The following is a 17,900-nucleotide window of genomic DNA, read 5'->3' as shown; positions in this document are numbered from 1 at the left end:
GCTTTAACATTCTTTTATATACCAGTGGTAAATTCTTCTCTAATCCTGCTCACGCCCATGTTCTCTCACGATCATGTAACATGTGACAGAAGAAGGAACTGGTCATCTGAAAAGACACCAGGATGTTTTCCCATTCTTATTAAAGCCATCACTCACAGAATTTCTTTAATAAATCCTTCATTACAGTTCCCAGGTATTAGATTTCTATTCATTTAAATCTGTCCATGTTGAAATAACAACATACAAATGGTAGTTCCTGAAATGCTCCATGTGGGTCTGGGACTTCTACACTCTGGAATTCTCCTCAGACTAAGAAAGGTCTCTTGGTGAAGCAGAACTTCAGCTGTGTGCCCCTGGGCTGGCTACCAGCCTCCCTGCGCCGCCTTGCTGAACTGAGCTAACCACCACCTTGCAAGATGCCAGGGAAGTTAAAGGAAGTGGCATTCATCAAACAGCCAGTGTGTGGCCGGGACAGAGCCCCAGTGACGGGGAGCTCCCTTCCCCCCTTGATTCCCCCTGTGCTGTAGTCTCAAGAACACGACCTCAGACCAAAACATACTTGACTTTGCAATGTCCACTTGGAGAACAAAGTAATAGTAGGAAGAAGTCTTCTGAGATAACACTGCTATTTTAGAATATAAGACTGACCTATTTAATACACAGAGCTAGCTGAGCCCAAACAATTTTAAAAGACACACACAGGATAAGGAAGTAGGGTGTGTCAGGAACTCAAGGACTTGAGCAGCATTCAATATGCTACTTCACTTAGGGGTGCCTGGATGGCTCAGTCAGTTAAGCTGCCTTTGGCTGAAGTCACAACCCCAGGATCCTGGGATCTAGCCCCACATCTGGCTCCCTGCTCAGTGGGGAATCTGCTTCTTTCTCCCGCTCGCTCTGTTGCCCCCCCAACACTCTTGCTTCTTCTCTCCCATTCTAAAATAAATAAAAATCTTTTAAAAAACATGCTACTTCATTTAACCCTTACTGAACAGCTTTCCTATTCTCGGCCTGACAGATGAGGAGTGCAAAGCTGGGGACTTAGGGGGCTGACGCAAACTCTCACAGCTTTAATAGTGGCCTGAAACCCAGCCGTCTGCCTCAGGGGACCGTGTTCTGGTCTGTTTTCTTCCTAGTCCTTCATGCCGCCAACAGTAAGCTGCCTCACCCCAGACCACAACAGAACATACTTTCTCTCTCGTGCACGAAAGTTCCGTTTCGGCCTCCGCCAGCAGCCGGTCGGCTTCCCTGAGCTCTGCGCGGCGCTTCAGAAGGGTCCTCTCGAGGCACTCAATTTCATCGACAATATCTTCATGGTGTTTGAGTGACTTCTCTGTTTCTAGTTCATTCACAAGACTTTCAACATTTCCATCAATGAAGTCTCTAAAAAATCATACGCCCACACATTAAGACACTTTAAATGCGGACGATATAGACCCTTGTAGCCTGATAAGAAGACGTATGATGATTTTCTAATTTCATATGAGAAGCAGTGGGAGAGACAGCTGCATTTGACTACGTTCAAGGCCTATGTTTACACTTTCATTCAACATGGTATGCTGTTGGGGGCGCCTGGGTGGCCCAGTCGGGTAAGTGTCAGACACCTGATTTTGGCTCTGGTTGTGATCTCAGGGTGGTGAGATCAAGCCCCGTGTCGGGCTTCGTCCTCAGTGTGGAGTCTCCATGAGAGTCTCACTCTCCCTCATCCTCCCTCATCCTCTGCCCCTCCCCCTGCTCTTGCATGCATTCACAATCTTTCTAAAAAGTATCTTTAAAAAAAAAAAAACCCATGGTTACACTGTTCACTGTTGATAGTAAGTACACAATATGTATGAAATATGATGTAGTTGTTTCATCTTTTTTGATTCGTCTTTATTTTGGTCAGCACTTCTCAAGACAATGTTGATATTTCTATTCTTCTGTGGTATAAAAATAAAACTATTATCATACTAGTCATCCATTCCCTTCAAACTGTCTGTCAAGTCATAGCTCATCAGCTGCCTCAAAGACGACCTAATTTTGTGATTTACTCTGTTCTGCTAGAGTAAAATTATAGTGACAGTATTTGACAAATCAGAAAGCAAGACACAGGACTCACTAACTCAAGGCTAATATGTCAAAATTATTTGCAAATGGAAACCGTGACAGAAAAACATGCAAATGAATTCATCAACATTAACAAATTCTTTCTCTTTAAATGAAGACACACAGATGATCTTTATAGTCTTCTTTGGACATTTTTGTGTTATCCAAATCCTTTAAAATGATCATTTAATATACTTTTAAAACTAGGAGAAAGGGTAGTTATCCCGCTGTCTTATTCCCTTCCTCAAAAAACCTCACAATAAATACCCTCTCCCCTATCACATACCTACAAAAGTAACAGCATAATCATCTTTGAAAACTTCAGACATCTAGTCCCCATCTTTTCTTGGTGTGACCCCTGCTTTTCCCTGCCAGGTCTATTAGCTAGTCACATGTGAGCTCCTAGAAGGCAGAGATCACAGCTCTCTCACCTCGGCGACCTCCACAGATCTCTCCCCAACGTTGGTGCCTGGGCCAGTCTGGCTTACACGACAAAAAACTGGGGAACAATCATAACTCACGGACTACTGCAGAAGATGGGCTTCTACCTATCTGATGCACTCAGCAGATACTGCATCTGTTAACGGGCCCTGTGCCAGATGCCAGGGCACAAGGAGGGAAGCCCAGCCATTACCCTCCTGGGCTCCTCACAGCATGGCATCAACAGTACTACGCCCAACGTCGCCAGCCCCAAACTGCGGGAGTCGGAGATGAGAAAGGCTTTGTGTGAGATGGAATCCCTGACCTTCACCTGGAAAGACAGGGTGGGGTTAGGTGCAGGTAGAGAAAGCATTTTAGGCAAGGACATATGGGAGGCAGGAGAAGATGTGGTATCTGGGGAACCCACAGAAAAGCAGACAGGGTGTGTGGGAGAGAAGGTAAGAGACAGACAGGGTTCAGATCTGGAGGGTGGGGTGCATTGTGTTGGGACTGCATCACATGGAAGAGTGGCATGCTCAGATCTAAGCTACGTCGAGGGTAGAATGGAGAGGCTCGACACAGAAGGCCAATGTGGAAGCTATTACAACAACCAAGGATGACATGATTAAAGGCCAAGGCAGCAGTGATTAAAGAAGGGGACTGGCTTGACAGCTCTTTGTGTATATTTGTAGGACCTGGACACCATCTGGTGGCTTGGGAAAGTGCAGAAAGAGGAGCTGAGGACACCGGGCATGTTTTTAGCCAGAGTAACTGGGGAGGGTGGATGGCCGTGCCATTCCCCAAGAGGGCCTACAGGAAGAGCTGATTGGGATTACTGGCCAAGAGAACTCAGACTTGCACTGCACCCCCTGGGAGTCGCCTCGAGGCTACTACTTTAATTGAAATTCAACTCTATTCCTCACTTCCATTAGCCACATTTCAAGGGCTCAACAGGCACATGTTGCTAGTGACCACTGTTCCAGACAGCATAGATCTGCAGCATTTCCACGATCACAGAAAGTTCTACTGGACAACACTGATTTAGGTTATCTTAATGAGCCAATATCACAGTTGGAATATACATAAAAATTGGAATCATAAAATAAATCATAAAAAATAAGATGGAATCATAAAAATAAAATGGCTAATAATTACTTTCGCTGTTGATGTTGCTGGATAGTTCTATGTAATTCTTCTACTTCATACTCTAAGTCTTTCTTCTCTTGCAAAAGACCATCAATATTACGGTGCAGTTCTTCCAGTTCTTTCTCCGAGTGCCGCTTAGATGCTCTCATGCACGGTTCCTGTTTCTCAGATTTTAAATGCTGCATTATGTCTTCTAATCTAGAAACTTCATTCTCCTGAACAAAGAAAAAAAAGCAGTACTGAGAACATCAGTTGATGTTTCTCTTCTTTCCTGCCAAAATCTGCAATTAACTGTGCTCAAGATGCTACCTACAACAGGAAAATGGTGGTAGCTTCTAGGACTTTAATGTGAGAAGAAACATTAAGTCAGGCCAATTTTCCACATACCACAGAAGAAACTGATGCAGAGAGCTTTTAACTTCCCCATCGGCCCAACTATGGTTGATACACATTCCCCAAGCACCTCTTACACATAATCTCTATCTCCAGAGGACAGCAAGTAGCAGAAGAGAGAGACACAGGTCTCTCCCTCCTCTGGGCCCGGGGAGGGGAGCTGTCTGGAAGGCTGCCCAGAGGGTGAGGTTTTTTGCCTGTGTTTTGAAGAATAAAGGACATGGGGAAGACCTAAGCTGAAGAAAGAACACGCAAATGCAAAGAGGTCTAGGAGGGCACGTGAGAAACTACAGGACATCTGGGTACTGCTCGCGGGTAACAGAACCAGCTTAAGAGGGGATCAATCACATGCCAAGCTGACTGCACTGCTGTAAACACATAAACACATGTGCACTGAGACTCTGCAGGCCTACGTGGGTGACTAATGTTTGAACCACGTGAGCACCTGCAGGCCCCCGGCAACCAGCCTGACTGATTGTTTGTTCTGGTCCTTGTCTTCCTCTCAATCTCCTGGGAGGAAAAGGAAAATCTAAAGAGCTCTAAGTTTCTTGAGTTTGAAGGAGGAGTTTGTAGTGCATTTTACTTCTTTAGAACCATAGAGTTAACAAAGCAAGCTAGGGATTAGCAAGTAATCTAGCCTTAGAATTACTAGTAATCTAGCCTAACAAAATGAAGTACACTAAAAATTTAGGCAGTTAGGTCAACTAGACTATCTACAAATGTTAAGAAATGTTATGCAGTCATAAAAATGCTGCTTAAAAACATTTGTAAAACCATGGGAAGGGAGAGCGCCTGGGTGGCTCGGTCCTTAAGCATCTGCCTTCGGTTCAGGTCATGATCCCAGGGTCCTGGGATGGAGCCCTACATCGGACTCCCTACTCAGCGGGAAGCCTGCTTTTCCCTCTCCCACTCCCCATGCTTGTGTTCCCTCTCTTGCTAGGTCTCTCTGTCAAATAAAATCTTTTAAAAACCATGGGGAAATGCCTGTAATGTTAAGTGGGAAAAACAAAAAGCTAAGAATTATGGAAAAAAAAAAATCATGAATCTCACCACCCAGAGATAATCCCCACCACAACCTTGCTGCTCATACGTGTGAATACACAAGCACATACATGTGGATGCGTGTCTAGGTGCAGGGACATGTGTGTACAAGCACAGGCACTACTATGTGAATATATTTCCATGTACACATCAGTACTTGTCCTAGAAAATATAAAATAAGCTCTCCAAAAATGGTTAATTTCTGGACTGAAAGTATTTTTTGTTATAAGATGACTAAACAAAGCATTTGCAGACTGGCCTGGTATCCTAACTCTTGTCCACAAGAGTAGGTTAATAAGAGAATGCTTACTCCATTCTAAACACAAATCTTATGAACACATTTGGGACATAATCTGTTCATAAATAGGTCAAATCATTACATATATACCCTTATTCAGTCTCCTGTGGAAGCAGTGTGGACAGGGGATCCTGTGTCTTTCCACTTACCAAGTTATGGTGTTCCAGGACGTTGCAATGCAGCACCCCCATGGGGATGAGAGGTACAGAGAAGTGGGGAGGTGGAGGCCCATACACGATGGGAGCCCCAGCGGGAGGTGGGCCATAAACAACAGTGCCGGGGCTGAGAGGTTGGCTACTGCTGGGCAAGGGAGGAGGGGGCGCATATAGGGCCGTGCCCTGCGGTACAGGCGAACCGTCGGGAAACACAGTGTATATCATGTATCCATGAGGAGGTACAAATGGGTGGTCCTCTCGGTCCTCTAGCTCGCTCTCTTCCTGGCTATCTCCTCCGCTGTCTGCATCTTGAAAGAAATAAACGGAAGAGTGTTTTACCCCATGGCTTATTAGACAAACAAATTTAGCAGAGAATGGCAGCATTTAGGCCCAAATCCCCAAGATGCGAGAATGAAATTTTGCAAAAAAGGTCAAAGCGGTTTTGAAAAGTTGATCAAAACAGGGATTCATATATTTTCAGTGGCTGATAATTGAGTTTTTTTTATGTCTATCTGTTCATTTCCTTTTTGGGGGGGGGTTCTTCATTCATTCATCTATTCTGCAACCATTCGGGTGCCTGCTTCAGGCTACAGAAGAGACCAACAGAGATACAGAAAGGAGCAGTGAGACCCACAGCTCTCAGCACTCACCACGATCATGATGCACGGCCCTCTAAGCTGCTGGCTCTCCTGGTTAGCTCCTTGACAGGCAAGATCTACATTTATCACTGCTGACACACAGCCTAGCACACAGCAGGCACTCGATAAATAGCTCCTGAATAAACACATTCTCCGAAGGTGGCATTCCCCTTTTACACTCAACAGTCTCAGAGGAGCAGAACACTCTGCCTAGGATCACGCAGCTAGCCACTGCAAGAGCGAGGAATGACTCCCAAGTCTGACTCTTCCTCTCGGAGCTTCAGAAGATGGACCTGTAACCCTTCATTTTAGCCGAGCTAACCACCACCATGACACAAGAATGGCGGCACCTGCCATGGCCCAGGAGTGCAGGCGAGGCAGCATGGAGGAAGGCTCCATAGAGGAGTGTTGTTTGTGGGCCTGAATCTTGTTGAAGGTTGAGCAGGAATAGATTAGGAGAGGAAGGAAGGACATTCTTTATTTTTTCTTTTTTTAAGATTTTATTTATTTATTTGACAGAGATAACAAGCATGCAGAGAAGCAGGGAGAGAGAGGGGGGGAAGCAGGCTCCCTGCTTAGCAGAGAGCCCGATGTGGGGCTCGATCCCAGGACTCAAGAGGAAATGATCCGAGCCTAAGGCAGAGGCTTACCCTACTGAGCCACCCAGGCGCCCCAAGGAAGGACCTTCTACTAAACAAGTTTAAAACAGGGAGGTGAGCGGCACACGGCATGCTGTGGGGATCTTAGGCAGCTGGGATGGCTGATTTCGGGACTGTAATGGGAAGTGAGACAAGAGGTCACTGGCCAAGGCCAGCACAGAAGGTCATGCAGAATAAGCTAAGGAGTCTGGCTTGTGTCTTATGGATTTCAGGGAACCAATACAAGAGACACGCAACTTCCCTTCTGTGATTTAACTTACCTCTATTTGAAAACGATTTATGTAACCCACTCCTGATGGGAGAATACACCCAGTATCCCGAAACAGGTGGAGGCCCACTGTCCTCTTTTCCATCCTGCTGTCCATGACGTGCTTTTCCAACAGGAGTTGAGGCTGTACACTTTAGGCCGACACCAGAGTCCTTGGTGGCCTGGGAACTGTGGCTGGAAACCTAAAATAGATGATAGAAGAGCCCATTATATATCAGAAATGAAAAGGCTGAGTTGGAGAAATGCCTAAGTCTAGAACGAAGTTGAGATGTGGCAAAGTTGAGAAAGAACTGGTTTCTTTTCATAGATTCTGATTCTCATTTTTCAGACAGAAGACAGACATGATTACCCAGGCAAGTCAGATAAATGGCCTGAGTGTGGCCTCTCTGCGCCAGTACTCATCTTTCCTGGGGCTTCTCCCCTTTTGCCTTGTTCTTGACGGCCCACCAACAAAGACCAAGGAAACCAGTGAATTTTCAAGGCCATCTGGGATATTAGTCTCCTGCTGTCTTGACAGCCCACCAACGAAGGCCAAGGAAACCAGTGAATTTTCAAGGCCATCTGGGATATTAATCTCCTGCTGTCCTGGGAGCCTGGCGTGGGCCAAGAGGCTCTACTCCGCCACCCTCCCTCCTTTCCAGTCATAAACAGGTCTCTGCTTCCCAAACCCTCGGCCAGCTCAGCCTTACCACGTTACATCTAACCTACACAGATTCCACCTCCAACCATGGTTGTCAAGGCTGTCTGGATTCTGGTTAAGTCGACACAGCCCTGGGATCCTAGCATGTCAGCCCCTTCCCCCTGACTGTTGCCTGCCAGCTGATCCTAGCAGGGTGTCACCCAGCCCCTCTGCTCTGGATGTGGGCCACTTACTGTCCTCTCCTCACTTTCAAGCCCCAAACCTTGGCTTTTTGTCTCCTGAACATCCCTCAGTGCCATCTCTTCTCCAGCTCCACTGCTCTAGCTCTGGCTTCTGTCCCTCACGGAATGAGTTCACATAGCGCCCCTGCACCGCCCTGCCCTGCCCCAAGTTCACCCACCGCAATTCGGGCTCCCACACTCAGCCCAATTACTCCTCCTAAACTACGCCTCTGATCACAGTACACACAGCCTCAGTCCCCAAGGTCTCCATAAGTCAGTGCAAGAGATTTTGAGGCCCTTTTCAAAAGCATGAGCCCAATCTACTTTTCCAGACTCACCTTTCACTGTTCCCATCCAACCGTCCAGCCCCACAAGGCTACTCACCACAGCTAAACCAACTCCCCCCTCCATACCTTCCTCCCTCCTAAAAGGCCACCCCTTGAAGGTTAAGTGCCGACATCGTGACTGTGTGTGATGCCTTCTTTCCTAAACTTCCCCACTGAGGGATCCCTAACACTTCTCTATACCAGAGCACACAGGTCAAGTCTGTTGTCACGTGCATGCCACTGTGGTAATCACACAGGTGTACCTGTCTCCCCACCAGTGCATGAACTCTTGGAGAGAAAGGGCTAGACCATTCCTCACGGCACACCCTCCCCACCCCACACAGCGCCTGACTTAGATTTCAGTGAACACAGAATGAAACGTCAGCTAAAATCAAATGAAATCCAGGCACCCAGTTTTCTATCAGATTCTGCACAATTTTATACCCATTTCCAACAGGGCGTCCGGGCTCATCACCTTATCCCCTTGCAGTATCTTCTATCAGGCACCCACAACATGCTACCTGAGCAGGAATGGGCAATGGCAATACTCTTGAGAAGGCCCTATTTTCACCTCAAATATTAAGGACCCTTAAGAACCTCAATGCATTAGCTTAGACATATTATTCTTGACACCTTCTTCACAAATTGGGAGAAGAGAGCATTGTCACATTTCCTTCAAGAAAATTCAGTATACACTCCCAGCATCACAGACGTCCTACTTTTGATGATGATGGTGGTGGCATAAAGTACCAGTAGCCTCGTCTTTTGAAAGGATCTGTCATGCTGCTGATGTAATCATTCTGATGAGAAACCTCACGTCGAAGTTCGGCAATTTCTTCCAAAACATTTTCAAAGCTTCCTTTGTTATCTGCGAAGGAATGCCAGTCTGTGAAATTGGGCATGAAGTCATCTATTTCATGTACACGAGTGATGCCATGGCAGCCAATGACTTTGATCAGCTCCTCAAAGCTGACTTTTCAGCCTGTCCCATGGTAGTTTAAGTATTTGCTAACACTTAAAGAGGACAAATAAACCCCTCTGTTGTTCATTTATAAACTGAACCAGAGAAAGAAAACAGATCTGTAAACATTGTTTCTTTTGAAAATTCAAAAAATCTCTTGTCTCATTGTAATCAAGTTTCTTAAAACTCCACTTACATAAAGTGTGTTTTAAATTCTTTGCTTTTATTCATTAAGCTAATTATCACAGCTTGTAAAGCAAGCATGGACTTGATCTATCCCAGTTAAAATAACTTTGCTATGGTGAAAAACAAACAGGATGATCTTTTTTTTTTTTTAACGTGATTTGACTTGATTTTAGAACAACTACCCAAATCAAAGCCTGATACTTTACCAGCCCCGGTGAGGTCCAACAAATTCCGCAGCCTTGCTATCTCTGTCCTTTGTTTCTCCATTGTCTCATTGAGCTTCTCCATCTCCGCCACCTGTGAGTGCGCTCCTCCAGTGCCAACATCTATTTTCTCCATCTGATTTTGATACTGTTAAAATATCACATACACAAAGTTGTCCACAAATACTCTATCCCAGATGCATTTATCCTTGCAACTCGATTTAATACTTCTAGAACTTTTACCCATGCTTTCCTCATGAGGATGCCACGTCACTCCATGTATTGAAATCGCACTCTGCCTGGCACACTTCCAAATTCTCTGAGCGGTCACCTCCGCTACTTTTGTCTTTTAGGAACCGACACAGGCCCATACAGAGGAGATCTCAGAGACTTGGCACTGACCTGCTCCTCTTTATCTCTGAGAAGGTTCTGCAGGAGTTCAATCTCTGCTTCCGCTCGGGTCAGATCCCTGGCCGCTTGCGCTGCCTTTCTGCTGAACCTTTCGGTCTCCTGCAGCTCCTACTGGGACAGAGGTAGGGGAAAGGCAGCACTGCTGTCATTCGCTGTCTTCTTCAAGTCTCCCCTCCTCTCAGATCGACTTCTTTGTTCTCGCCCAATTGCCAGGCTGGCAACCCCATGAGTGTGTGGCACTGGGTCCCACCCTGTCCTGCGCTGTTCCCATCACTTGGCAGCCTGCTCCACCCCTCCACGGGGCCAGGTGGCCGGGGGGGCTGCATCAGAAAGAGCCAGAGCTAACTTCTTCTTCACTAATCTCCAGTCTTCCATGACTGGGGTCTCTCTGGACTCCCATTATTAACTTGTCTCTCCTATGAACTATCATCTTCATCTCAGGAGCATCTGTACCCTTCAAACTGCTGGAGACAGCATTTCAGTCAGAAGGCAGAATAGCCCGAGAGGTCACTATTATCTGAGTGCACAAGATGAAAAGTCTGGGGTTCAGAAGGATGACAAGGCCAGCCTTTGAAACCTTGGTTCAGGTGTGTACGCACACCCATCTCCTGAGGCAGAGCTCTACACTCTGAGGTGGGGAGAGTATGCTTCATTTGATGGTTCCTGTCAGGGCTCAGGAAAGGGCAGGACCCAAGGCAGGGCTGTGATGAAATACAATCCATAGGTCTGACGGGAGAGAGACAACTTTCCAGTGGTTTCTAAGATAACCAAAGTCTATAACAAAAGAGCAATAATACAAGTGGCTAGGTTTTGGGGCAGCAGTGCCTGTGGAAGCTTGTTTTAGACACGTGGACTCACCTCTGCTCGTTCCTGGTTAATTTTCATCACAGTTCCATGAAGGGACTTGAGCTGGTCTTTGGCAACGGTGAGCTCAGCCGTGGCTAGCTTATCCGAGGCGGCCACGGCTTTCTTTAGTTTCTTCAATTCTCTGTCTAAACCAAGAAACCGTTCCTGAGACTTGGCATCTTCAAGTTTCTTCTAAAATAAAAGAAACATTAAACTCATGAACTCATTAGACTCATGAACAGTGAGTCATTCGGCAGCAGTGAATGAAGACACAAGTTCCATGAGGGCAGGGATTCTGGTCACTACTACCCAGCCCACACCTAGAATGATAATATCTGGCACGAAGGAGGTACTCCATAAATAGTCATTGACTGAATGAATAAATAAAATCAACTAAAAATTGTGTGGTAAACTTAGAATGAAATCAGTCTTCTTAGTCAAGAACCATAAGCGATCAATCACAGATTCATTTACTCATTGGAAAACCATTTCCCGGTACCATCACCAAGTGATGGACCAGACCCTTGTGACTGCTGAGTCAGGCCCTGGGAGATGGCGGTAAGTAAAGCAGACTGGGCTACTGCCCTCAAGGAGCTTATGAGAGACAGATAATAAACAAACGCTCAGACAAATATATAACAAAATGGTGGCTACTAACTATCAAGGGACAGAGCAGGGTACTTTTTGAGAGAACAGCAAGAAAGACGGAGATGGTGGGGAGGGGGCAGTCAGAGAGAAGGGTGGGGAAACGTGGTCCAGGAGAGGAAATGGCATGTGGGAAGGCTAGGAGAACTTGGCATTTTTGAGGAACTGAAAGAAGGAGCCTGGTGAAAACAGGAGGGAACAGATAGAGGTAAATCATGTCAGGCCTCATAGGCTTAAGAATTTAGGTATTTTTCATAAAAACTACAGAAGTTCCTGAGAGGAGGGAAATGGCTGGGTAGGGCACAGGGGACTAACAAGAGTCAATGCCTGTTTCTGAAAGAGCACGGTGGTGGCTCTGTGGAGCAGGCTCATTGGTGGGAGCGGGAGCTCGGTCAGGTGGCCGTACCAGTTGTTCAGAAGAGAGATGATGGCTAGACTGGGGTGGTGGTGGCATCGGAGAAGGAAAAAAGGAACTATATTCCAGATATATTTTGGGGGCAGATACAATAGGACTCGGGAACTGAAAGGTTCTTGGTCAAGTATGAAGCAAGTCACTCGCTGGGGCTAGGAGAAGGGAGTGACAAGGTATGAAACGGTGGAGCACAGGAGAGTGAACTGACCAGAGAGAAGGGTAATGCTGCCCATTTGAGGTTGATGACCAAGAGATTATAATGATACCGTATGCCTGGGTGGGTGACATTTTTCTGCAGAAATGCTCAGCATGGGTATCAGCGCAAAGAAAGCATATAGCTGCAGTTCTGTCAGGCAAGTGAGACAGGAAAAAAGGACAACGGATTTGAGGATATTTGCAAAATTGGCTATAGTGGGGGGCCACGGAATTTAGGTCGGGCGATGATGAGGAAGGTGGACAGGAAAGCCTAATAGACAGAAAAGGTGGGGCTCATGCCCTGGAGTTGTCCATGACGTTGAAAAATTGTCAGTGTGGGGTCAGTGGATAGACTTACGAGCAGCATGGGATTTCAGAGGTGGCGGGCGCAGTTTCTGAACTGGCCAAGGGGGAGGATGTGACGATGGGAGAAGACGGTTGAGGTGGGATGGAGAAGCAAAAAGAGGCCAGCGTGTCAGAAAGGAAGCTGAAGAGTTAAAAAGTAATTTCCCATGGATGTGTCCAGTTGGGCAAGGGGTTTTAGAAGAGGCAAACTCAAGCCATCAGCACTCATGCTCTAAGGTCACTCCTCACATGCCAGCTCGCTCCTTTTCATCAACCACATCACCTGTTTCAGGCCCTTGATTTGACCACATGCATCCCGGTCTCCCCTGGGTCCAGTCGGCCTCTGGGCCAGCAACCTCTGGACCAGGCCCTGCACAGAAGGCCTGCTCGTGGGGGGCAAGACCGAGGCGTGGGGACAGAGGTGTAACGTTTTCCGAGTCTTCCTACCTTTTTCTCTAACTCCCGGAGTTGGGCCAGAATTCTCTCCTTCTCTTCATCAGCTTCCTGAAGTTGGAGATCTGTAAGGCCTTGGATTTCCTCCATACTTTTTAGATTTTCTTGCAAATAGTGAATTTCATTCTCCAACTGCTGGATTCTTGCTTCGTGCTGCCTCTTATCAAAACTAATCTGTGAGGAAATCAAGTTTCAAAGAGGATTTTTAAGCAAAATAAAATCTTTTTAGAGAATCACATTTCATTTTACTAAAAGAGGGTAATGAAATGTTGTACTAATGAGTTACAGGGCATGGTTTTATCTTGAATGTTCTCTAGAATCCACTTTAATGGATGTATCATTGTTAAAAGAATGACAGCCAAAAAATCAGATTCTGGCACGATACCACACCCCAGCAATGTAGTGTTGTTTGCCTGCATGCTCAGAAATATTTCTTTCTCACCTGCTTCCAAAACAAGGAAAACACAGCCACAAAGAAGCCTGACTGATATCAGTAACCACATTCACAGCTGACTTTCAGTCACAGGCAGTTTGACTGGTTAAGAGTGAAAATAACATGTATTTACTTGAGAAGGAAGCATTGCAATTTGTTGAAAAACAGGAATATTGGCCAAACACTTCCCTCCAGCTGCCTCTCACCCGCTCCTTACCCGTGCTTCCAGGGCCCTCTCGCAGGCGTGCCTGAACTCTTCTTGCCCGCTCGCCAGCTTCTCTTGCTGCAGGGCCATTTCTTCCTGGAGTTTTCTCTCCCTTACTTGTGCTTCCTGTCTTTCCCACTGGGAGCGTGCAAGGATTTCACTGAATTGTTTTTGCAAATCAGCAAGACTTTTCCCTAAGACATCTGAGGAAGTATGGATTCTGGTAAGGGGAAAGAAAAGATGGTGTGAATTTTATGACTGGTGTCAGATGCCGGGTGCAAACATGCTGGTAACAGTGCAGGAGGAGAGAGAGCTGTCTGGAAGCCTGGAACAGGATCATCAGTCACAGCAACTCAGTGCCTCATAAGTGTAAATCATTGTTTTAGCTGAGGACTGCTGTCACTCTGAAATCACAGGCTCCTAGGGGGCCACCAATGTTTGCTCAAAGAATAAATGTCTGTTTCATGTATTTAAATGAGTCTTGCTTTTGATATTTATTTTCTACTTAAAATACATAATGTGGCTCTACTTCCTGACCATATGCAATGAACTTCCAAAAAAGAGTTACTCTTAAAACTTCCTGCTTTTTAAATTAAATAATACCAAAAAGTATGAAAGATTTAAAATGTAGAAAAAAGATCAGTTATAGGCAGTTTGAACGAAGCAATCTTGTGTCTCAATCACGGACACAGGACACAGGAACGCTTACAAAAGAATTCGGCCATTAACAGAACTTGGGAAGGTGAGTCTCTATGCACCTCTTGTTCCTCACTCAGCAACCTCAACACCTGGAGGTCCTGATTTTTCATTACCTCGTTTCCCCAGCTCCTGACTTCAGTTTTTTCCTTAGCTCATCTACGCGAGCGGCCACTTCTTCTGGACGAATCAAACCATCAACCACATGGTTCAGGTGACTCTGGAAATCTTTAAGTTGCTGTTTTAATAGGTCATTGTCATCCTAGGGTCAGTGGTGAAACGGGGAGGTAAAAGTTACCAAAACAAAATTTAAAATACACACATATATCCATACACAGTCTATAGTACTTGTCATATGATAGTTCTATTCAGTTCTTTAAAAAATGCTTTCTATTTGGGCTGACAATATCCAAATCTACCCACCAATGTAGTCACAAAAGACAGAACCAGGCATTACAATGTTTCCTGATGTGATACAAAAATAACTACCTATAAACACTACCTATGAATGTCTTCTTGCTGAGAAGTAATTAACTTGAATGTAAATAAACCTCCATATGTAACATAAGGACATATGAATCAATACCAGAAAAGACACAACCGGTAAGATCTAGAATATAGGAAACTATAAGGACAAAGACCTGGTTTTCTTTAAAATATTACAAAGGGGGAAAGAAGGAAGAAACCTATAGACTAGAACAGACTGAACAATCAAGTTAACCAAATGCAACGTGTGCACTTCATTTGGATCTTGATTCTGCACAACACTTGTAAAAACTGAGAGAGAGAAGGGTCATGGGACTGGGTCCCGCGCTGGGCTCCACACTGAGTGGAGTGTCCCCCATCATCACACTCAGGCTCTCTCTCTCTCTGGAATGAAACAAAACCAAAGTGTGTGGGACACCTGGGTGGCTCAGTTGGTTGGGCGGCTGCCTTCGGCTCAGGTCATGATCCCAGTGTCCTGGGATCGAGTCCCACATTGGGTTCCTTGCTCGGCAGGGAGCCTGCTTCTCCCTCTGCTTCTGCCTGCCATTCTGTCTGCCTGTGCTCTCTCTCTCTCTCTCTCTCTCTGACAAATAAATAAATAAAATCTTAAAAAACCAAACTGTGTGAGATAATCTGAAAATCTGCATAGGATAATGCATTTGATATTAGGGAATTACTATAATTTCAAGATATAACGTGGTGTCAGTTCATGCTTTCTTAAAAAGCCTCTGTATAGTATTTACAGATAAAATAAGATTTTCAAATTTCATTTATTATGAGAGAGAGAGAGAGCATGAGTTGGGGTAGGAGCAGAGGGAGAGGGAGAAGCAGACTCCCCACTGGGCAGGGAGACCAATACAATGCAGAGCTCAATTCCAGGACCCCAGGATTATGACCTGAGCCACTCAGGCTCCCCAAGATTTTCAGAGATTTATTTCACAATAATTCAGTGTGTGAACAGGTGTGAGGCAAGTGTTATGGCCAGCATTACAGAGGAGATAGGGCTGTCCGTGCACTGATAACTGTTGAAGATAGGTAATACGTGCATGAGGATACATTTTCGTATTCTACTTTTGTAGGTCTTTGAAATGCCTGTAATTCAAAGTTTAAAAAAAAAAAAACCACTTTGCCATGAGACTCTGTCTGCCAAGCAACTAAAAATGAAACATCTAATACTGAAACTTCTCTAATAGCTTATAATTCTCTGTGGGAATATTTGTTACATGCCAGCATATTTTTATTATTAACAAACACAAATATCCCAAGAATTAAATTCACACAACACCTCTTTCAAGTAAAAAGAAATGGTTAAAAATCACCTAAAATTGTAAAGTAAAATAGTTCTGCACCCTAAGGTGCTGACTGTATTCTCCAGAATACCTACACTCTATCTGAGTGATTAATTTACTTCAAACTAGTGAATTTCTCTTAACTATGGTGGAGAATTCAGAATTGCAATGAGCAGGTTAACTACCTCTCCCATGAGGAGCCTGTTATCTGTAAACTGTCCTGCCCACTGTCCTGAGGGGCCCAGATTTGTACCGCTGTCTAATCTTGGCCACAGGTGATCTGACCCAAGGCCAGACAATCCGCTGACTAGTCAGAAAACAAGTTCTCACGCTCTCCAAAAATTGGACCTAGATCCAGGATCCAGGACATCAAGTCCATGAGAGCAGGCCTTGTAAAGATAAGTCAGCTCAGGGCTGGAGTCCACCGGGCACATTCAATGCCCACAGAGATAAAGCAGAGAAATGAGAGAGCCACGTAGCTCCTGAAAGACAGAGCAGCTCTGTCTCCTTTCTGGAGCTCGTGTCAGTACGTTTTGGTTCATTGCAGCTAAATGATTTTCTGACAAAGATAAATGCAGAGTGAGTTTAACCTGAACTCTGTATCAGGAGGTTAGCCGGCTAAGGACCTAGTTCCAAATAAGGTAATCTCACAGCATGGGCTAAGTGTTCTGGAAAGCTGATTTCAGTTCCTAACTTGGAGGAGAAGTCTCCAGAAGACATTTTAGTCCCTTCCTTAAGAGATGTATACTAAAGTATTTATGGGTGGGTATGATGTATGAGATTTTCTTTTGAGGTATTCCAGCAGAAAAAAAACAAGTGGACTGACTGAACCAAGAATGGCAGCATGATGACTGGTCAAGCAGAGAAAACAAAAGGACATAAGACTATTCTGTTTTTGTGATGATTTGAAAATTTCCATAGTGTTCTACTGAACACCTGACACACAAGTCAAATAAGAATGGAAAATCTACACACACTTTATGATATTCACTTCAAATATTCAGCTGATAGCATTAAAAATTAAATTCTAGGTTATTACATTTCCTTAAACTTTGAAAAAAAAATATTCGAGGTATTGAAAGGAGAGAATTTGGATGAGCTTATTAGTCTTTATTTATCACAAACCAGCCCTGCATGGAAACCTTCCCTAAAACCATAGCCACTCTGCCCCTTTATTTCTGATGAAGTATGACACATGCCACCGCAGTCAGCCAAGTGGCCCTTGGCCTCACAGACCGAGACCTGAGTGCTGATCCAGGTACTTGTTTGCCCAGACATCTGTGCCCTCTGAGAGTTTAATTATCTGGAAAATCCTGTCCACCTGCTTCTCTGGCAGTTTGTTAGGCAGATTACTGTGACACTGTCAGTAAAAATACTCGGCCAAAGCAAACTCCCATAGATGTAAAGTGACTGCATTTTATTTTAGAAAGACTCATTTCATTTTAGAGAGAAAGAGAAAGAGAAAGGCACAGAATGCACGTGCCTGGGCACACACAAGCAGGGGAGGGGGAAGCAGACTTCCCACTAAGCGGGGAGCCTGACAGGACCCAGGGCTTGATCCCATACCCCCAGGGCTCAATCCCATGACCCTGGGATCATGACCTGAGCCGAAACCAAGAGCTGGACGCTCAACCAACTTAGCCCCTCAGGCGTCCCATGACTGCCTTTTTAATAGCATCCTTTCTGAGGAGAGGATTATGAAAACTGTTTACAGTTAAGAAGTTCTGCAACCCACTTTAGTTAAATTCCTGGATAATTACAAAGCTATTTCAGCAGAAGAAGAATGCATCAATCTGATCCTTTGAGCTCAGCCTGGTGACAAATCTGCTTCTCAGAGAAATGTCAGG

At 45.2% G+C, this 17,900-nt stretch overlaps 1 protein-coding gene across 8 annotated transcripts in view; it reads right to left on the bottom strand.

Annotated features, from left to right (window-relative positions):
* CNTRL (centriolin) overlaps positions 1–17,900 on the bottom strand; it is a 90,237-nt gene that overhangs the window by 20,806 nt on the left and 51,531 nt on the right. For all 8 annotated transcript variants that reach the window (XM_045082332.1, XM_045082330.1, XM_045082331.1 and 5 more), the window contains 11 exons: positions 14,395–14,540; positions 13,595–13,802; positions 12,939–13,118; positions 10,907–11,086; positions 10,040–10,156; positions 9,641–9,785; positions 9,007–9,155; positions 7,093–7,282; positions 5,530–5,843; positions 3,658–3,863; positions 1,188–1,380 (listed from right to left, as the gene is read on the bottom strand). In XM_045082332.1, the coding sequence (XP_044938267.1) occupies positions 1,188–1,380; positions 3,658–3,863; positions 5,530–5,843; positions 7,093–7,282; positions 9,007–9,155; positions 9,641–9,785; positions 10,040–10,156; positions 10,907–11,086; positions 12,939–13,118; positions 13,595–13,802; positions 14,395–14,540 (2,028 nt within the window). The remainder of the gene's footprint in view (positions 1–1,187; positions 1,381–3,657; positions 3,864–5,529; positions 5,844–7,092; positions 7,283–9,006; positions 9,156–9,640; positions 9,786–10,039; positions 10,157–10,906; positions 11,087–12,938; positions 13,119–13,594; positions 13,803–14,394; positions 14,541–17,900) is intronic.

Source organism: Mustela putorius, unplaced genomic scaffold, assembly GCF_011764305.1.
Source record: "Mustela putorius furo isolate JIRA1106 unplaced genomic scaffold, ASM1176430v1.1 tig00000596_pilon_pilon_pilon, whole genome shotgun sequence".
NCBI classification, from domain to species: Eukaryota; Metazoa; Chordata; class Mammalia; order Carnivora; family Mustelidae; genus Mustela; species Mustela putorius.
The sequence above is the reverse complement of the archived record's forward strand: the minus strand, read 5'-3'. Positions and strand labels throughout refer to the sequence as shown.